Source organism: Sarcophilus harrisii, chromosome 2 (assembly GCF_902635505.1).
Source record: "Sarcophilus harrisii chromosome 2, mSarHar1.11, whole genome shotgun sequence".
In the NCBI taxonomy this organism is placed as follows: Eukaryota; Metazoa; Chordata; class Mammalia; order Dasyuromorphia; family Dasyuridae; genus Sarcophilus; species Sarcophilus harrisii.
Window position 1 is genome coordinate 84914788 of NC_045427.1, and position 11623 is coordinate 84926410.

At 49.4% G+C, this 11623-nt stretch overlaps 1 protein-coding gene across 2 annotated transcripts; it reads right to left on the reverse strand.

Annotated features, from left to right (window-relative positions):
* Nucleotides 1-4727: 4727 nt before the first annotated feature.
* On the reverse strand, nucleotides 4728-10064 carry SIX2 (SIX homeobox 2). Of its 2 annotated transcripts, none has more exons than XM_012540236.2 (2): nucleotides 8547-10064; nucleotides 4728-5171 (listed from the first exon to the last, which is right to left on the reverse strand). In XM_012540236.2, the coding sequence occupies exons 1-2, from the start codon at nucleotides 9104-9106 to the stop codon at nucleotides 4859-4861; spliced, it is 873 nt and encodes a 290-aa protein (XP_012395690.1). In that variant the 5' UTR covers nucleotides 9107-10064; the 3' UTR covers nucleotides 4728-4858. The 2 variants fall into 2 exon arrangements, with proteins under 2 accessions (XP_012395690.1, XP_031806284.1); XM_031950424.1 differs by having other exon boundaries at nucleotides 8541-10064.
* Nucleotides 10065-11623: the final 1559 nt, after the last annotated feature.

Below are 11623 nucleotides of genomic sequence, written 5' to 3' on the forward strand. Positions count from 1 at the left end.
AGTCTGAAGCACGTCACTAGATGATTTTGAGCAGAGACTTCCAAGGGTCCCTTCCAGATCTAAGAGTTGAAAAATCTTCATTCCTCCCACGTCTCTGAGGCAAGAGATATTTTGAGCAATCTTGCAACAGTTGCAGCTTCTGGAACGACTATCGAATGAATACAAAGTCCTCTTCATTAACTCTTCTCCCTTTTCAGGGAGTAATGAAGTTATATACATGTTGAAACATTGTACCAAAAGAAAGAATGAAAGCGTACACAAATGAGAACGACTGGCAGGTAGCATCGAAATTAGCGGTATAGGAAAATTATTATCATATTAAAGCACATTATTACATCCTTGCTGCTAACTACTTGTTAAGGACAGACGGCGACAACGCTTTGAAAGCCCTGATCGTAAAGTCAATGCCACCGGCGAACAGCTGGATGTAACGCACATACATGCATGTTTGTTTATATGTATATGTATACAGAATAAATATGTATGGATACGTGTCTTTATATTAAGATATTACATCAAACACACCGTCACAGTTTCAATGTTCTTTATCTCTTTGTCTCTGTTGTAGTCTTTTTTGTGAACCTCTTTTCTCTAAATTTTAGGAAAAAACATACCAGGATTCGGTTTTTTAGTTTCTAAAGAAAGACATTTTTAGGGTGATGATTCTGAAAAAGCAGGGAGAAGGATATGAGATCTACACACACACACACACACACACACACACACACACACACACACCTTCAAATTCCCTTCTTTAACTAAAGAAATCTTGCAAGGTTAAGAACTCCTCTCCACAGGGTGAAAGTGCAGCCGTATAGGGCTTCTTAATCCAGGCAGGTGCCAAGGAGGGGTCATGAGGGAGATAAATACAGAGCTGAGGTAGCAAGGCACCTGGGACTCGTGGACTCTTCCAAGAAGAACTAGGCTGGCCCGCCCAGGGTCCCAGAAGTGGTGAGCCAGCCAGTCCATGCTGCGGCGGGGCCGGCTGGCAGGTACAGAGCGTCCTGGAAACAGAAAGCTTTACTGATTCTGAAAAAACTGCAAAACCTCTCGATTAGGCACGGCTGCAGGGCGTGGTCTGCAGCTGCATTCACTACTGTTGTGTCAGGGCCTGTGCGAGGTGCTGAGTGGGGGGAGGGGGCTGCCCCTGTGCAAACGTGTGTTTGTATCTGTGGGAGTGTGCGAGCCTGAGTAGAGAAATCGTAATGTCTTTGGGAACACGTGAGAGTGTGTCTAGGTAGCTGCGAGTGAGTGTGAGTGTGAATGTCTCTTACTACATGTGTGTATAAGGAAGTGGAAGGGAGTGGGTAAGATTCTCGGACAGACGGATAGCTAAGAAAGTACTTAATGCTGACGCTCCGGATTCACTCTCCCTGGGAGTCCCATCCCAGAGAAAATAGGCTCTATCGGGATGCCAATCACTCCGGGTTGTCCCAAGGTCCCTGATCATTCCACAAGACATTTGTGCTTCCGATTTTTCTTGGGAGATCCTCGTCCTCACTTTCCCCCAAACCCACCGAAGTTTCTTCTGTATCTGCTAGCTTTTAAGCTACGGATTGTGGGTTGTTGTCATCTTTCAGTGGATCAGGGGAAAGCGGGAATAGTAGTCCATATCTCTGGCCAGCTTCCCATCTGTGCCATTGACCTTTAAAGACAGGCACCAGACACGTTTCCCGTCTTGGACATTGGAAGTACCCTGCCCTATTTCACTTCACCGGCTACTCTCCCGTCGCAAGGTTCACTGTAAAAGTGGCATTTTAAAAACCTGGGACTTGGTCAATTGCGGATCCTCCTAGAACCCTCAAACGGTTACCGGCTCGTGAATTTATTCTACTCTTAAGAATTTAGCTCCAAATCCAAGGTTTTGTCTCCTTGTTCCATAATCCTATTATCAACCTTCTGATAAGATAGCCAAATAATATATCAACATAATATATTAAGTCTTTCTTATAAGATCTAATGTATCAGATGCTTCATTCCACAGTGCTGGAGGTTACCATCTGTTACATAATGCAAAGCGTTATGAAACATCTACGACGTAGTAAATCTGGGTTTGTATAATCAACCCACCGACTACGTTCCAGCGCTGTGCCTGACGAGTAATGGTCGATTCGTAAATGCTTGGAGATTGATTGCAGATAACCCGAAGAACCAATAGGGGAGTCAAATGTCTAGGTGATCTTAAAATCCTAGTCAATGAATACTTCATTTCTCTGGTGAGAAACCCGAGGTCCAGAGAAAGGAAGTGATTTATCCAAGATCACATAGAGACTGAGCAACTAAGCAGAGACTACAATTACTTTACTCAAGTCCAGTGCCCTTTTCACAGCACCAGCCATCTTTCTCTGTTAAAACTGATAATTAATGAGGAACAAAATGTGTCCCTACGATTCCCGATACCTACCCCTCAAACCTCCCGTTATTAAGACAATTTGTTCACGTCATATAACATCAGGGATTTAAAAGGAGAATCCTCTCAAAGTTTTACACAAATATGCCCCAAAGGGTCGCTAGAGGGGGAGGGGACTACTGGAAGGAGGGTGATTGTAAAAAAGACTATTTTTGGGAGGCTGCTGTGAAAGGATGTGAGAATCTGCCGCAAATATAGATTTCTCTATATCACCCCACCCCCACTACCCCCAACAGGCAAACTACAAAGTACTCATATATTCACAGAAACCTCCAGCCAATCTCTTTGTTTCTTTCATTCACTGGAAAACTCCTTTATCTTCATGAAGTCTCTTAGTGCCCAAGGATTTAGAAGTGGGGAGGGGATCTGAGGATGGGAAAAACACTTAGTCCAACTGCCTCATTTTCAAATGAGGAAACTGATCTGCCCGTGGTAGTAAGCCCTAGGTGATCAACGAGTGGAATCCAGCATCTATGACTACAAATCCAAAGATCAAATCTACACTGCACTTCAGACAGGAGAGATACCTGACCCTCGACGATCTCACCATTGGTCGCTCTCTCTCATTCTTACTTCTAGGGCACCGAGCTTGCCCTGTGACGGAGTCTGGAAGCTGGATCTTCCTATCCGCCGAAAAAAAAAAAGTAGCTGTCACCCACTGCCAGTCAAAAACGAGAGGTCTGGTGGTAATTAACTTTCCCTCTCTATGAATCGAGAGAGACAGAGACAGAGACATAACAGACAAACAAAAAGACAGAGACCGAAAGAGAAGTCCTACCTCACACCCTCCAAATACACGCACATTAGCGAAAACAGTCGATAAGAATATTGCCAGGAGACAGGAAGAAGAGATGCACAACCTGTCTTCTGGCCCTCCGACCTCTCTCTGGGACTATCCATTCCAACTTCAAGCCCTGTAATCACAGACTCCGTTTGCTTCTCTCTCCCTGCAACTCAGTTTTGCTCTCCGCCTAGTCTTCGGGAACCTGCAGTGGCAGGAAAATATGCTCTGCAGAGCTGACCTGGGAAGGGGCTAGTGTGTGGCAATGGATCTGTGACATTGCGTCTGTATGACCGGAGCCTCCTTCCCACCCCCACCCCCTTCTTCGTCGATGGCTCCGTCCTTCTCCGCCCCCATTTGGCGGGAGCAACCGCGATGTCGGTTAGGACGAGGTGTGTAGAAGACCCCAGGGACACTACAATCCCTGGTTTGGAATTAGACACTGCACACAGGCGGGTTGGATTGCATTGTGGATTTGTTTAGATTCTTTTTTTTTTTTTTTTAAGATTTCTATTTTTATTATAAAATAAAAGCAGAAATATTTTTCCGAAGAACATTCACAAGAGGGTATAAACAGGGAGAGAGAAACTCGGACAGGTCACAGTCGGAGTTTGGGGGTGAGGGATTGGGAGTCCAATCCCCCTTTTTTGTTCATTTTCGCCTTCTAAAAAGCCTGCTGCTCCTCCCAACCCCAGTCCGTCCAGCCAGAAAGTAGGAAAGTCCAATCCAAGAGCCAGATCGCGCGGGACAGAAATACCCGAAATCATTTATAATCAGGCTTGATTTCCTTTTCCCTCTTCAAGGATAAATACGAAAATCTTACACCTGTAGCTGGAAGTGAACCTCTCACTCCGGCGAGGTCCCGTCTTAGAATCTACTTCCCCTTAGCCCCCAGGGCCTTATGTTTCTACCTGAAGCAGGAAGACACTTAGAGGGAATCAGACAGAAAGATAGACAAATATAAAGATTGGTGGCGGTGATAATGGGGAGTGTGAGATGGGAAGAAAAAAAAAAGAGACTCAGGATATAGAAAATCAGAAGAGAGAAAGTTTAAAGAAAGCAAGAACCAAAAAGAAAAACGGGAGAAAGTGAAGAGAATCATAGGCGGAGGCAGAGACAGAAAAACAGAGACAAAGAGAGAGTAAGAGAGAGAAACTTAAGAGTGGTCGAGCCCCCAGGAAGTAGCCTGGGAATGGTTAAAGTCCAGGCGAGGAAACAAAACTGCTGGTACCGGGACCAGAATTTATTCCTATCCCGAGTTCAAGAAACAGGCCCTAAAGATCTGGGGTGGGGGCGGGGACCCACTTGGGTAAAAACAACAACAAAAATAAAAACGATCACCCCCTCTTCCTTCGGCGCGGAGCACCCAGCTCCCTGGCCTGGCCCTGGCCCGACCCCTTTAAGACGTCATACCACTAAGGTCCGGGGGCTTTTACAGTACCTTCTCCAGTACCCGCCGCCAGCCCACCGGCCTTCGGCTGACAGCGCGGCTTCTTCTCAGCACTTTGCCTTCTTTCATTTCAAAAATACAGTATCCAAACTAATAAAACTTTTTGGAATCAAAAGAAAGGGCAGTCAAAGGGCGAAAGGGGCTTGGGCATAGGGAAGGGTTGGGGCCTGAGCAGGGCGGGCGATGAAGGAGCCGGAGTACAGCGCGATGAGTGTCTCTAAGAGCCCAGGTCCACCAGGTTGGCAGACATGGGGTTGAGGATGGAGTCCTGCAGGCCGTGATGATGTTGCAGGGGGTCTCCGCTGGGGACTGGGATAGCACTGGGGCCTTGCGGATGGCCCAGACTGTGGAGGGGCGGCAGGCCCGGCGGCGGCGGGCTCAGCAGCAACGCCGGACTGGAGGAAGAATGGTCCGGGGTTCCCGACGGAGTCTTCTCGTCTTCGGAACTGCCCAGAACGGACTTGCCGCCGCCGTTCAGGGATGTGGCAAGTGGATTGTGGCTGTTGGAGTTGGAGTTTTCGTTGTTTTCCCTGAAAGAAGGGGAGGAGAAAAGGGGAGTGGGAGTGGAGAGCAGAGAGAAGAATAATTTGGAAGAGTTCTTTACTATCCAATCATCGGAAAATTCGGCCTAGAACCAGGAGCTTTGAGCTCTTGTCTCATTGGCACTTTGTTCCTAACGGTGTCTTCTGGTCTATTACTCTAGTCTCTCTCAGTGTCTTTCTGCTGGTTCTCTCCTGCGTCTCTACCCCACCTCTCTGTTTCTGCTTCTCTAGGTCTCTGTCTCTCTGTCTCTTTCTCTCTCTCCCTCCCACCTATGGCCCTGTCCACTCCTCTCAATGACAGAAGCAGCTAACTACCAGGTTCAGTGGGCCTTGAGTGCCTCCTGCCACCCAGAGCTGGCCACCAGGCCTTGGTTTCCTTATCACACTATTCTCCAAAACTTGGAACTATTTTCTTTAAGGCTTTCAGGGAGAAGATTCTTCAGGACCTTTCCCTTAGGCTGGAAGAAAAGTGGGAAGGAGGCATTTAAGTTCCTTTCTGGCTAAAAAAAATATAGTTTCTTTCAAGTAAGAGACCCTGGGGGAAAGGATTCACTCCAGTACTTAGGACTCACATTGAAACTGGGAATGAAGAATTTTTAGGAGGCCCAAGACTGGCTCATATTAGAGTTGGCAATGGCCAGGACTATCCTTTTCCCAGGGCTGGAACAGGCTGGGTTCAGGCCAAGAGCTGCCAGGAGCACCAGGCAAACCTGACCTCCTTGCTTAGACTAACCAGGTCCTGAGTAGGCGCTGGCTACCTGGATGCCTTCTTAGGGCTTCCTCTTTAGACCTATTTGGTGAACTACTTGGAATTCAAGCTCCTTAGATACCTCTTCCCAGTGGAATTTAACTCATTTCTCACTCTTCTCCTTTCCTTATATGTCTCCATTACATTATCTCCTTTTGGGCCACAGATTCCAGGCTACTCAATGGGCCTTTAGGCCTAGACTGATTATCCAGCAATAATTACCTTAATTAATTTCTCTCTGATTTCCCTTAGGCCTATAGGAGAGCTCAAGAGAAGGCCTTTCAACAGGAAGTCAGGCATCAATCCCTTTAGGCCCCCCAAACCCAGAAAGTCCTATCTCAAAGAGAGTTGAATGGATCTAAGCAAAAATTTGTCCTAGGGCAAAAATCTGGGTTTGGAGAATGACTAAACTCCACAAAGGAAGCCTCCCAGGTTCCTCCTATGCTCTTAATAGGCCCCTGATCCTCCTGAATCCCGGGCCTTTGAAACTACAATGTGGGATTTGTCCCATGAACTGACAAGTCTAGGAGTCATTTCCCTAGGATCTGTCTTTCTTTCATCTTGGGAGGACTGAGGTTCGGCAAAAAGAGACTGTCCTCACTATCTCTGCTCTTGGGGCCTTTAATTTTGGGAATAATGTTTTTAGGGTCATCCGGGGGAATTAAGAAATTATTTTTTCCTATTGATTAATCTGCTATTTTGGGGGATAAGCCACAATTTTCTGTGTGTATATTCTACCAAAACTCCAAAGTGATTAGGATTACAATCTCCAATTATCCACAATTTCAAATGTAGGAAAGCCTAATCCAGAAGAACAGTATGGTGGGGTACATCTTGTATTTCCATGACAGGGCCCACGCTCCTGGTATCATTAAACACTTCTTTATCCTAATACAATTTTGGGCTTCCCACCAGGCCACTCTCAATCAGAGTACACTGTTTGGTTTCCAGAGGGCTTTCCAATGCAGAGAGAACTATGACTGCTGTTGGAACAAAATCCCAAAATGTGAAAAAGACCATTTGATTTGAGGCTGAGGGGTTTCTGGTCAAACAGAGGGCAAAGGCAAAAAGTTGTGAACCAAAGCTCTTCCCCCAAGCCTCCATGGGCCCAAATACAGACAGACTTGGCTTCTCAACTCTGGCTTGACATGGATGCTTCCTCTTAGCTCACTGACTGTTTCTGGAGGAAGCCATGACCTAGTGCCTGAACCTCCCTGATGACCTGGAGTTCCCCTTTCACCTGGAGCCTGTAACCCTGCATCCTTTCAAACCTAAGTCCTTTTCCCATGAGAATACTGCTTTTCTGAGGGGAAATAAAACCAGAGAGGTAACTTGGTCCACAGAAAACTTGCCCATTCTTTCCAAACTCCTGATCCTGAGGATCTGATTCTTTTTATTTATCCTAGGGACTTTTACCTCAGCTATCCCAATCATCTTTGCTATTCTGTTGCTCACTTTTAGCCTTCCTTTACTTATTTACTCTATCAATCTAACACTGGACCCTTTGCTATTTAAACTCTGGGTTTCTGCCCTTCCTTCAACACCCCATACTCTGAGTGTTTTTTTTCTCCTTTTCCATTAAGACTAATGTACCTAAGAGACTCTGTGGGGTATCTAGGGTGCTTGACCTTGTTGTATCAAAGTATTCAGTCTTTGGTGCTCTGGGAATGACCTGATATACATCTAGGCCTGGGAATCCTCTTCAATAACCTTTTTGGTCCACTTAACCAATAGACTATTCTATCTACTACCTTTAGCAGGGACTAGGTAGTGAAGAGGCTAGGGCCAAGGAGGAAAGATTACCCAAATTTAGTAGTATTGTCATAACAATGGGGCTTTCAGGCCCAGTTAGTTGAGAAAGGTCTACTTTCCTGTATTGGACAGGCCTTCTTAGTGAAGACTCTGAGTCCTCTGACATCTATACCAAGGTAATTTGGGGTCTTCCTTCCAACTTCTCTTCCCTCTTTAGAAATGATTTCCAAGAAGAACATATAATTAGAAAGAACAGGGTTCATCTTTGATTCCCTGTTTTCCTTCCTCAATATATGAGTGTCTGAGATGAGGAGGGGCAGTCGGATCTCAAAGCACAATGACTTGGTCTTTAAATATGCTTTTTTACTTGTGGATTTGTTTCTACAAGAGTGAAGGAGACTCACTCCAGAAATTCAATCAGCTATCCTAGCGAGCCTAAGCTTCTCAACTTCTACTTCTCCATTCAATTATGATCATAACTATCTCATTTCTCCTGTCATTCCATAAGGGCCTCACTCACAAGGAAGAGTCTACCAAAAACATTCTGTTCCTAGGCCAGGGTTCAAATGCCAGTCTCCATTTTTTTTTTTTTTTTTTGAATGAGCTGCAGTGTTCGATCATCTTCCTGGAGAAGGAAGAACCCAATCTTTGTCTCTCAACTAAACCAGATGAAAGGGATAGCTAGGTCTCTATTATTCGTAACTGTGAAGAGCTTGCTAGCCTGAAACCGACCCTGAGCGATGGGTTGGGGGTAACAGCAGGGCTCACATTTCTCCCCAACCCTGTCCTCCCACGGGGAGAAAGCGTCTCCGAGTCAGAGAGCCCGAGGATCTAGAAAGTGAAAAAGCGGTACTTACTCGTACCTTTCCTTCGCCTCCGCCGCCCGATCCCGTTGCCTCCGGTTCTTGAACCAGTTGCTGACTTGCGTAGTGGTGAGACCAGTGGCTTCCGCCAGTTCCCGCTTCTCCCGTGGGGACGGGTAGGGGTTGTGCGCGTACCACTCCCGCAGCACGCTGCGGCTCTTCTCTTTGAAGCAGTAGCTGGTCTCCTCGCCGTCCCAGATGGAGCGGGGCAGCGGGAATTTGCGCCGCACTCGGTACTTGCCCACGGCGCCCAACGGCCGGCCGCGCAGCTTCTCCGCCTCGATGTAGTGTGCCTTGAGCCAGAGCTGCTGCAGCTTGGGGTGGTTGTGAGGAGAGAACTGGTGGCTCTCCAGGATCTTGTAGAGCTCGCGGAAGTTACCCCGGTGGAAGGCGACTACGGCCTTGGCCTTGAGCACGCTCTCGTTCTTGTGGAGGTGCTCGCAGGCCGGTAGAGACCAGAGGAAACGTCCCAGACGCTCGATGTTGCCTCCCTGCTGCAGCACCTCGCAGACGCACGCCACTTGCTCCTGCGTGAAGCCGAATGTGGGCAGCATGGACATGGTGCTGGCCACCCCAGGGCCCTGCTCACCATCCGGGGCTGCGGCCCGGGCCTGGCCCCACCCTCTAAAGCCTCCCTCGGTCTGGACTTGCGGCTCCGACCTCCTGCCGCGGCCCCGAGGTGCTCACAGTACCGCACCGCCCTGCATCTGGGGCGCCCGCCGGGTTTTCGAGGCAGCCAAGAAAGATGGGCCCAACAGAAGCAGTCGGAAAAAATAACGGGGGCTGGGAGTTAGCAGGGGAGAGGGGTGGAGGCACAAAAGAAGTTCCCAAGTCACTTTGGTAAGTGCTTGCAAAAGTCTGGGGCCCCGCGATTTCTCCCGCGCCTGTTTCTGGCTCCGCAGCAGCCGGTGGCCTCAGCTCGGTTCCTCCCAGCTCGGCCCGGGACGCTCCTCCGCATACTCCGCCGCCCGGCGAGGTCCCGCCGCCCGCGTCTCTCTCGCTCTCCCGTCTAGCTCTCTCGCTGCTTTTTTAATAATATTATTCTAAGCGGGCATGAGCTGCGGCGGCCCGCGCCCTGATTGGTCCGGTTATCTGACCCGGGGCCTGCCCGCGCCAGACAATAGTTGGAGTCAAATTATTCGCCATGGAGACGCTGTCAGTCACCGGTAACCCGAGCCCGGGCGAGGCGGCTCCCCCCTGGCTGGGCTGACAGATTGCCCCGCTCTGCTCTAGGCAGAGGGGCGGTCAGAGACCAGAGCCAGAGTCAGAGTCAGAGCCAGAGCCAGAGACTGGGGAACTCGGAGACAGACACACAGACACATAAAGACACACACTCAGAAAGAGGGAAAGAGAGAAAAGGAGACAAGGGAACTAGGAGAGAAGCAAACTTCAGCGGTGATTGACGGGACGAAGAACCATAGAGAGGGGGGAGGGAAGGCGAGAGGGGCACTAGGTAGGGAAAAGTCAGGGGAGGAGAAGAAGTAGGGGGAAGAGAATTGTGGGGGAGGCGGAGGCGGAGCAAAGGGGAGGGAATGAGGTGGGGAAAAGGGGAGGGAAGAAAAGAAGAGTGAAGATGAGGGAGGTGGAGAGGGGGGGGGGGGGTTGGATTGTTAAAGGGATAGGGAGTGAGGAAAGGAAAGGGAGGAGAGACAGAACTCGGGTGAGGAGCGAGGGGAGGGAGGCACTTCGGCCCCTGTCTCAGCGCAGGGGGCGGCGCTGCAGCATCACCCAGGCCCCAAGCCTCCTTCCGGCCCCTGGGCGGTCTCCCCGAGCGACCGCCACTCGCTGGGGACACAACATCTCCCCAGGGCTTGAGGCTGCTGCGGTGGCGAGGCTCCCCCTCCCCCAGCCCCCTTTGGTTGCTTTTTTGCAAGGACTTGGAGGAGGGGAACAGTAAATAAATATTCCCTCTTAAGCTCAGCCTCAGGCCTCCAGTTTTGTCTTGCTCTGGGTTTGAGGAGGGGGTGGAGTGGGGACCACGGAGTGAGATCGTTTGTCTGCAAAAGGATCGCAGAGCTGAGTGAATCCACTTCTTGGTTTTTTCCTTCGTTCTCGCCTTTTCTCCTTCTTTCCCTTCTCCCCCTTTTCTCTCCCGGGTTTGGTGGTCTTTCAGGGCCGCATAGTCAGGCACCCCGATCCCCGATTACTTTCCACCTAGCTCCGGAGTCCAAGGGTTAGGTTTTTGTTGTTATATCGCTCTCATTTAACAACTACAGTCCGTCGGGGAAGCCGCAGGTCCGAGCTAATTGATTACGTTTTCTGTGCCATCATCACAGACTGTGTCCAGGCTGGAAAGGGTGAGGGAAGTCTCTCCGCTTAGAGTGGCGGTGACTCGGATAGCTCCGGCTCTGGGCGCGGATCTGGCCCGGGGAAATTACCTGAGGACCAGAAGTCGGTGAAAAGGTTCTCTGGATCTGGCCTCAAGATCCCGGAATAGATGATCCGAGGAAAGCGAGTTTCTAGCTTGGTTCCTCTGTCAACCCCCATGGAGAGCAAAGAAGCGATCCTGCTGAAGGGTCTGGGTCCCTGGAGCCGGAGCCGGAGCCGGAGCCGGAGCCAAAGCGGGAGAAACTGCTGCAGTTTCCCTGGTGGGTTACAGGGACTGGGGAGACAGACGGTGTGGTGGTGAGTGATGGGGAAAGGGGAGAGTTTTGGGCCTGGAGCTGTGCCTGAAGCAGGAGGAGGTGGAAGGAAGGAGGAGGGAGGAAACGGAGGCGAAGCTGGGGAAGGAAAGGGGACAGTTTCACCTTCTCTATCTCTACCAGTCTCAGCTGGAGACGTAGCGATTGCTGATGGCATTTGGATGGGATGGGGACCTGCTAGCTAAGAGGATAGGAAAATATTAGTGCTGGCGATTCCAGAATATTTTGGGAGAGGGTTGGGGAATTTACCTGTACTTCCTTCAGTTGGACCTACGGGAAGGAGCCATCTATACAATGCAAATCAATCAATTTCACCTTGATTCCCTCGGCCTCTCGTTTCATTTTGATTTTCGAGCGAGGCAGGCGAGGCGCAAGGATTTGAGGAGTTGAGTGGAAGTGTTCCTCCTTCATCTCTGAGTAAGCAGACCAGGCTTG

Coding starts and splice junctions, on each gene's coding strand:
- SIX2 (XM_031950424.1), bottom strand. CDS start 9,106: ATGTCCATGCTGCCCACATTCGGCTTCACGCAGGAGCAAGTGGCGTGC. Junction 5,172..8,540: donor GAGGCGAAGGAAAGGTACGA/GTAAGTACCGCT, acceptor CCCTTCTTTCAG/GGAAAACAACGAAAACTCCA.